This window comes from Kryptolebias marmoratus, linkage group LG13, assembly GCF_001649575.2.
Source record: "Kryptolebias marmoratus isolate JLee-2015 linkage group LG13, ASM164957v2, whole genome shotgun sequence".
In the NCBI taxonomy this organism is placed as follows: Eukaryota; Metazoa; Chordata; class Actinopteri; order Cyprinodontiformes; family Rivulidae; genus Kryptolebias; species Kryptolebias marmoratus.
Window position 1 is genome coordinate 15,215,321 of NC_051442.1, and position 9,291 is coordinate 15,224,611.

At 42.0% G+C, this 9,291-nt stretch overlaps 1 protein-coding gene across 1 annotated transcript; it reads right to left on the reverse strand.

The window, feature by feature from the left end:
* Positions 1–249: 249 nt before the first annotated feature.
* LOC108248271 (short transient receptor potential channel 2-like) lies at positions 250–8,594 on the reverse strand. Its single transcript, XM_017436935.3, has 13 exons — positions 8,216–8,594; positions 7,268–7,960; positions 6,992–7,192; positions 6,740–6,904; positions 6,466–6,640; positions 6,182–6,382; positions 5,925–6,087; positions 5,720–5,812; positions 5,290–5,482; positions 4,487–4,614; positions 4,320–4,392; positions 4,095–4,212; positions 250–1,484 (listed from the first exon to the last, which is right to left on the reverse strand). Exons 1-13 carry the CDS (start codon positions 8,228–8,230, stop codon positions 622–624), a joined length of 3,081 nt encoding a protein of 1,026 aa, XP_017292424.1. The 5' UTR covers positions 8,231–8,594; the 3' UTR covers positions 250–621.
* Between the last annotated feature and the right edge of the window lie 697 nt (positions 8,595–9,291).

The window sequence follows — 9,291 nt, forward strand, 5'->3', positions numbered from 1 at the left end:
CTTAAAGCTCACTTGTAAATAGTTTGAACTTTCAGGTGAAAACAGGCGTCAGAGCATCAGGTTTTAATAGCCGCCAGCTGTCCATCATGTTTTCATGTCCGTGTGCATGGTCACATGTCTGTGTTACCAGATTGTGCAAGGTCTTTGTTTAAATTTGTCTGTCTGTTAGCAAAATATCTCACGAACCACTGAATGCATTTTAATCAAACATTCAGAAACAATCATTGGCTGTACCTCTACAGCTGAAAAACCTTTGGAGCCAATCTCATTCAAGATGGCTGCCACAGCCAACTGACTGCACAAAAATGGCTGTAACTTTGTTAATTTTTACAGAACAATTTGCTGTGGTAGTAGCGGAGTCATTCACAACACAGACGCTGAGCCTGAAATCTCACAATAATGCATGAGATTGTGCATAATGTTTTTTAATGTCATTTCATGCGACCCTAGAATTAAATATCTCAGGAACTTAACCGTATTTTGATCGTGTATGCACTGTGACAATAATTTTCTAATCTGTAGTTAGTATTTTGCTTTTTTTTCTTTGCTGTGTATTTTCAAGCTAACTAATCAAACCAACCAGTCAGGTTTGGAACATTCTGACCAAATAACTCTTTGTGTTTAAGGTTTCACTGGTGCCCCATCAATGGCTCCTTCCCCCTCCTGTGACCCGAAGCCTGTGTCGTGTGAGCTGCTGCTTCCTGTTGGAGACGGAATCACTTCCTTGTTCCCACTCTGTCCGTCTCTCTCCCTCACGTTGTTCTCGAATCTCTTCCCTTTCATCAACCCCATCTCTGTGTTCCTCTCCTTCAGCTCCATGTCTTTGAACTTGTTGATTATTTTCTTCGTGTCTGTCGTTTCACAGCTGACTGTGGCGCTTTCTGTGTGTTCGGGCTTCGTCTCTGTGCGTATTTCTGTCACCTTTGACCCCGTGTTAATCTCCTCTTCACTCCTTGTATCTGCCTCACCCTGTGTGGTCTCTGCCTTTTCTTCTGCTTCATCAAAGCTGCTCCCTCCCGTGGCTTCCTCTTTGTCACCATTTTCGCTTTGATTTTCTTCTGCCTGCTCTCTTATCTCTGCTTCCCTCTCGTCTCGCTGCTCAGATTTTGCTCGCCCTTCCTCCATTTTGACCACCTCGCAGTCCGTCACATGCTTCGGCTCTTCTTCGCACTCATCCACCTGATTCAGTCGTTTACTCGTCTCCTGCTGCGCAGCATCTGAATCAGCCTTGTCTTTATCTATCCCTTCCCCTCCATGGTGCACGCTCACTTTAAGCGATGTGTTTTTGTCGTCCTGCCTGGTGTTAAAACCTCTGAAGTTGTTCTTGGCACCGATGATGTATTTCCCCAGAACAGAGGAGCCATCTCTGGTCAGAGCATCGTTTGAAACGTGTCCCTCAGCCACCAGAAACTGCTGGATCACCTTCATTTCACCGTGCATCCTGGAGACTGCTTTGTTCAGCTCAGTGATCCGATTTCCAATATCTAAGGAAAGAAAAACACTCGAATCACACCATAGAAGTTCAGTATCCAATAATACATAATTACATTCAGTTATAAACAGTTTTTTTTAAGTGCAATACTTGGGAAATTCTTTGGTTCAAATGCTGTTCTTGTAGGCTTAAAATCCAGATATGTGCTGCTGCAATAAATCTTTTATCGTATTTTAATGAACTTCTCAGAAAATACGAACTGGATGTTCATCTACAACTGATTAACTTTTGGAGTGTACCCAATTCAATATGGCCGCCACAGCTAAATAACATTCGCAAATGTAAAAAGGTTATAACAGCCAATTTTACAGATATTCAGCTAAAAGGCGGTGTGGTAGCGGCATGGTTTTACCCCCAGCGCATACATAGAACTGTATTTTTCCCTAAAATTTTGAAATTGACGTCTGGCATCAACCCTGTGTGTCTGTTAGTAAAATATCTCATGATAACTGCTATTAAAAAAGCGGATTTTTTTTTGTGCTGAGTTTATAACAACCATAGTCCTTTAATGGAAAAACAAACAACACTATTGTCAGTGAAGAGCTGCTTCCTCAAATGCAAATTAAACGTCTACAATGAATGTAAAAATATATATATATACATAAACAAGATTCAGATTTATAACTATTTTCTGGGCTTGGAAGAAATATAGAAAACTGTCCAATAGTCTGTCGAATCCAAACTTTAAATGTAGAAAAACTTCTGTGTCAGAGACTTTGCATTAATATACACTCAGTGACAAAAGGTTAGGCATCCAGACAGTGATGGAAAGAAAACTGCACATGCTGAGAGGTCATGTGAGCTGGATGGAAACAATGCTGCTTCCAGATTGTGGACATACTAGAAACAGGGTGGGAATCTGAAAGTTGAAGCCACAAAGGCCAAGCGGCCCCTAGTGGCTGACTGCAGTACAATTTTTAAGTCCCGCCCCTCTATGGGAACAAATAAAAAATCTTTTTTTTTTCCTTTTCTGTTGTTCATTTAAGTAATTTATGGTTCTTACTTTACTGCTATATGTTCAAATTAGCTTTTTTTCCCCATAAAATTTAGTTTTAATTAGTTTTTTGAGGCTTAAAGAAAAGTGCCATGTTACACTGTGACTGACAGTGTCACAACCTGTTAGCGAGCTGGGGGGTTGTGTAATCGAGGGTATAACCCCACGTCTGTGGTGCACAGACTCTGATTCCAAAAATACAAAACAGAAGGTTCCAAAAAAACTAAACAGGTCGTTTTGGCTTCAATTTTGAACAACGGGAGAAGGCGGGGATGCTTTGTCTATCTTTATTATTGCCAGTGTTGCAGATCAGTTAGGTGTGGCACCCCATAAAAGCTGGATACAAGCAGCAATTCAGTGTGGAGTCATACAGCTGTTGTATCCTCTCCTGCAGCAAGTCCACCCACGGGTGTTGTAACCGGCCCTCGAGATCCGACAGATCTGAACAGGGTTGGACTTGATGTCTGAGATGACCCCTCATACATTCGATTGTGATGCAGCCGTCTATGCCCTAATTTTAACAACAATCTATGCATTGAACGAGGTGAACCCAAAGGCCGACTGATGCCAGTTGTTGAGACATGGTGCAGGATAACATGAGGGCGTTGTAAAGGGTCCAATACCTGTGTTCAGAAGGCAGGCGCAGGTGTCAAGAGGTTTTCTACAATCATCCCTGATTTTAGTATCCTTCTATACGTTCATAAAGCTTTTAATAGCGTTAGTCTATAACTCTTATCAGAGTTGTTCTTTCTTTTCAAACTCTCAGCTCTTCTGGAACCTAGTCTGTAATTATCCCTAAAGCATGAACTAAAACATATGGACTTATCATTATGGTCCTCACCTCTGGAATGAACTACCAGAAGACCTGCATAAGGATATCTGAGAGGGTGGAAATTTTAAAAAGTAGGCTGAAAATCTTTTCAATTCACCTGAGTTTTTAACAGTCTAGTGAGCGTTACCAACATGTGCTGGTAACGGTGTCTACTGTAACGACAAGGCATCTTCTGTTTTTGATGACCTTCACTCACTGTTCTGACTGACTGCTATACGCTCTAGCAACTACCTGATAACAGTATTGCTCCACTCATGACAGCACCACTCACTGTCTGAGCTCTTATGTCAGTGAGTGTATAATTCAACATAGAACACTGCAATAATATTGTTCTTTTGTAAAATGATCGTTTGACACATTTACTCAGCCAAGAAGCTCAACAGCTGCTACTAGATTAAGCTGGTTTGCAATAAGAGTCGCCCGCTGAACAACTAAACCATGATCATGGTAGATCAAACCCAGGAAGAGACAAATAAAACTTCTTTACTGAGATGCTGAGTAACAAGCTCACATTCTAATGAGATACATAAATGGGTTCAAATGTTTCATTTAAATTAGTGTTTGAAAGAAAAAACAAACATAGCAATATTTATGTAAAACAACTTTTCCTCTGTTAATTATTTACCTAATTACTTAACAATTTTGGAATTTATTCATAAAATTAGTACATTTTTTTCATCTGACTTAAACTTAAACTGTCAAAGTTTGTCACTTGCCTAAAACACTGTCCAAACCACTCAAGTACAGCATGTTTTTTAAATCAGATTAATGGTTACCTTTCCTCTTGGCCTCCTCAAACTCCCTGCGAGCTGACTCGATGTAGCGCTGCACCAGAGCTCTGATCACCTGCTGCCGGTAAGGGAGCTGGCTGTCCTCTGCACCCTTTTCGCTTGACTTATTACCATAATGCATTCACATTAGGTATTTGAAAGCAACAAAGACAGTAACAAGCAAAGATGTTGCACATTAATTTGCAAAATTAAAACATATCCCACTCTTACCATGGAGGCTAAAGGGGGATATTTTTGCTCTGAATTACAGGAGCAGCAGCAGCAGATTCGCCTGAAGATACCCCTTGAACAAACATTGACATGAATTTGATTAAGGAAACAACACAATAATAAAAATGTTTTCAGCAGTTTATAGGTGCTGTAATACTGGTGATTACCTTAAAATGTAAAACGCAGCTTTGGGAGAAGGAATAATGTTGAAAGGCACAGGCATGGTGAGGCCCTCTCGGAAGTAACTGAGGTACAGCTTCGACCTGGCAAATTTCCATTCAACATCTGCATCATCCTGAAATAAACCAAGGATTTGCTTGCTTTCACTTTATTGCTTTTACAACAGATTCATAACTAATGAATGCATATTGTCTGCTGCCCTGCATTTTAGGTCTTTAACAACAATTTTGTACAATCTGTTCAGAGTATGTGTTGTGATGAGCGTCAGCTGCTACTAAACCAAATTTTAGCTCAATATCAATAAAAGCAAAGAGTTATAGCCATTTTTGTGTTTGTTAAAGTCAATTAGCTGTGGCAGCCATCTTGAATCAAGTTGACACCAAAAGTTTATCAGTTGCAGATGTACATATAATGGTTACTTTCTGAGAGTTTCATTAAAATCTGTCCAGTGGTTCATGAGATATTTTGCTAACAGACAGGTGAGGTTGACACCAACAGTTATTTTTTTAACAAAGAGCTTATGCAATCAGTTAGTGCTCAAAGTATGTGTTTGGGAGAACTCTCAGCTATTACCACACCAGATTTTGGCCTAAAATTTGTAAAATCGACAGAGTTATAGACATTTTTTAAATTTGTTATTGTCAATTAGCTGTTCCAGCCATATTGAAGTGGGTTGACCCCAAAAGCAAATCTGTTGTAGATGTACACCCAATAATTACCTTTTGAAAGATTGATTAAAATCCATTCCCTGGATCATGAGATATTTTGCTACCTGACAGACAATAATTACCTCAATTTTCTGAAATGAGTTGGTGATCATAGCAATAAGCATGTTGAGGAGGACAATGACGATGACGAGGGTGAAGATGCCGTACAGAATCCTTCCTACGAACTCTGCCAAGACAAACCGAGGCATGTCCACGTAGTCCTGGTTGGCCACCCCAAACATGGTCCAGTACAAGAACTTGAAGGTCTCATTAAACCTGCAGCAGCACAGAGGACATTATCAGGGTGAGACTGTTATTAAAAAGCTTTTTTTATATTTAAAACCAATCTATAAAGTCATCACTACAGACTCAGTACAAATTTGGTTCTGCTGGACTCAGCTTAAAGGTCAGTGCAGCAGAGATAAGATTCAAACTAGCATCCCGTTGTTGCTTTCACATTATCACCGCCCTGATATAAAACTAGTGACTGATCTCTAACAGCAACACTCGAACCTGCCAAGTCGTGGAGAGATGACATAAGGAACGTAGACATTGTTGATGCCACAGAGGAAGGCCGTCCCAATTATCATCAGTATGAACATGAATCTGTAAGGAGAAGAAAAAAAACCCAACCCTTCTCATTCTGCTGCCATGCGCCCTGAATTCCCCTCCATGTGGAGACTTGTTCAAAAATATGCAGGCATTCAAATGCTGTTACCTCATCATGTCGTCAATCATCTTCCCTATTGAGATCTGCAGCGTTCCCAGAGACTCGTGTGCTGGCAGGATGTACGCAAGCCGGGTGAAGCTCAGCATGCTGGTCACAGCAAACAGCACCTCCGAAATCATCTGCGGGTCCTCCTGATGCCACTCATTACGCACTTTCACATAAAAAAACAACAAAAAACAGAGCAGCTGAGCATAATTAACTTCTAACAACCATGTTGGAGGAATTCTTTGGTCTTATTCTCTCACGGGTCTGAGTAAAGTAGATGCAGTCCTCATTGCTGCTCTGATCCTGGCAGAGGAAGTAGCCTTTGAGCATGATGAGCACTCGCAGTGTAAAGGATGCCAAGTACATGCTGAGCACCATCACATCCAAGCAGTTCCACCAGTCTAGGAAGTAACTGCGCAGTCCCTCGATCCACACTTCTTTACACTCATACCAGAAGAACCCTACATGAAAAAGCGCAGCGTGAACTCTGCCCTTGTCCTTATCAAGCCGCTTTAGAGAGTTAAAACAGGCAGCGAGAACCTACCGACCACCCACACCATGTGGAAGGAGCTGTGCAGGATGTTCTGCTCCCGGGAAGCAAACTTGCCCCGATACATCTCCATGGTTATTGACTCTCCAAGCAAAGTGATGATAAACCACAGGTAGGACGCAGAATGAAGGAGGAACTTAATAACAGGAATCTTAAGCAGTTTTCCGGGCTGGAGGGAAACAAAAGACCCATCAACCTTTCTTAATCTCAAAGTTAAGCTCCCAGGGTTTTTTTTTTTCCAATCTACAGTCAGGAGTTTTTATGTAACCTTCGACTTCGGTGCTATCCAGTAGATGAGGCAGAGAAAGGGCATAGTAAAAAAGATCCCAACGGAGACCAAGAGCTTCCAGGCCGTCCTGCTGCCTCTCCAACCTTCCAGGTTCCCACACCAAATCGATGACAGAACCTGCTGGCAGATCGGGTGCGCCACAAACTAAACAAACAAACACAATGAGAAATAAGAATAAGATTGAGACAGTTCTTGTCTTTATTGTTGATATCAGTATCCTGATTGGGCCACCTGCTTCTGGTTGTAGTTGACAGCGAGCCTCAGACGGGACAGGGTGGGTATTCCTTCCTCGAAGGCCTGCTCATCCAAGGAATCCTGGCTCTCGTCTCCGCAGCTGTTCAGGATCGTGGTAACCTCGCTCTGGTTGCGGCACATCCCCAGCAACTCCACGGCAAACTCCTGACAGAGCTGCTCGAGGCTCAGGTACTGAGGCTGCAGGAGAGAATAACCACAGCTGAGTCAGACGCCCGACACGAACAGCAAACACAGATCTAAGTCTCCCCTCACCTTGAACTCTGGCTCCTTTTGCGACAGCTTGCGGAGCTCTTTGCTGAGACTGAAAGCGGTCAGCATGGCATCGTCAGAGGTGACGGACAGGTAGGCCCGGCTGGCGATGCCACGATAGGTGTTGATACGAGACAAGGAGAACTTGAGCAGGTCGTACTGCCGGCCATTGCGACACTCCAGACAGGAACAAGATATCTTGTGTGGCCACGGGATGCCGTGGCCTTTCTGGCTGAGCATAGCGACTATGTCATACAAATCTTTCTGACAGGCTAGGGTCAAAGGGGTCACACCAGGGGCGAACTGGGAGTTGTCAATGGAGCGGTCGAAGATAGCCTGGGAAAAGGATCGGACATCCATCTTGTTGCCCTTCTCCTGGTCCAGACGGTCCAATAGACGCTTCACCACCATGGGCTGGTTGGTGTCCACAGCAACCAGCAGGGCCTCGTGAATCTGCCTGAAGTCGAACTTGACGCCCTGCAGGAGGGTGTCCATGGCATCCTCGCTGCCCAGGCGGATGGAGAGGTTGAGAGCCTCCCTCCACTGGCGATCCTCGGATTCATCCAGCTGGCGAATGATGCCATCGCCCGTCTTCAGCAGTCCACTCAGCAGCTCGATCTTCCCTTCCTGGATGGCGTTGAGGAGCTCCGGAGGGAAGCGCATCTTCTTGTTCATTATCTCGCGCCATTGCTCTGGCTGAGGACACAAAACCAGAAAGAGTCATATGCATTTCCATACATTTTTATAAAACTTTGGCAAATATTTAAATACAGCCAAACTCCTTTTTTTCATATTAGAAACAGAAGCAAATAAAGATGACTAATAAGATTGAAAAAGCCATGGTAACAACAAAATTAAGCTGTTATAAGCATATTTGGAGAAAGATAAGTTTAGATCTCACCTAATGTCATTGTTATTCCAAATGACCTTAAACAGTAAAACTCTACTCACCGTGAGGTTTTCCATTTTGACAGGTGATCCAAAAGTTGAACTCTCAGAGTCGTTAGGAGACCTGAAACTGATCTTTACCAGCTACTTTGAGCCTTGGAGATGCAGGTAAAAGATACAAGTAAAGTCAGTTTCAACAAGACAACCGAGCACTTTGGTGATGATGCGCTCCCGCCTGATTGGATGGATTCATCAGCGTCCATGAAGCCAATAACACACTTCAGTGCCCCACGGGGGTGCAGGCCAATTAAAGAGTAACCTGTTCACAGTGTTTCATGCTTGGCTGAACTGAAAGCAAACTGTTTCTGCATTTAAACAGCAATCATCTCAGGTCTCCTCACTGGGAACAGAGCCACAGCACAATTAAAAGCGGCTGTCATCGGTTCTCCCCTGAGGAGCTCATCTCAGAAAAACAAGCAGCTGCAAGGAAAAAATAAAATCACTAATTAATTTCACTTCTTGTTCTTTCCTCAGATCCATTAATGTCATTAAAATTACACTTTTTATATCATCTGGAAACACCTTTCTGGTTTTTGAACATCATTGCCTTAGCATGATCTATACACTTTTTTTTTTAACTTATTTTGTCATTTTAGGATATAATATTGATGATGATCTATGTTGATGAGTTTGGTCTGAATCCATTCAGGTTAATTAATTTTAACCAGTTAGATACATTTCTGTGCTAAATGTGCAGTATGAAAACTGGCAAATGATACCAAATAAATCTAATTTTGAGCAACAATGCTTAAGTAGGATATAATTTTTTTTACCTCATCACGGCTGAAAATTATACTTTTAATTAAAATGTAATTTTGTTACCAATACAACAAGAGCCTAATATTAAACTAATATCTTTGCTGCAATCTTACATAGAGCTGAGGCCTGAATGGCTGCTGTTCCTACAAATAAAAAAGTAAAAAAAACACCATTTTCATCAGGTTCTTTCAATCAGAACTGTTTGGGGTTATAAAAAGTGGGGGATGTACTAAGCTGCAAATATTAAAAGCTTCTTTAACAATAATGATTGCTTAGGAGAAAAGTGTTTCAGGGAGAGGTTATATCTGATTTAAGAATAA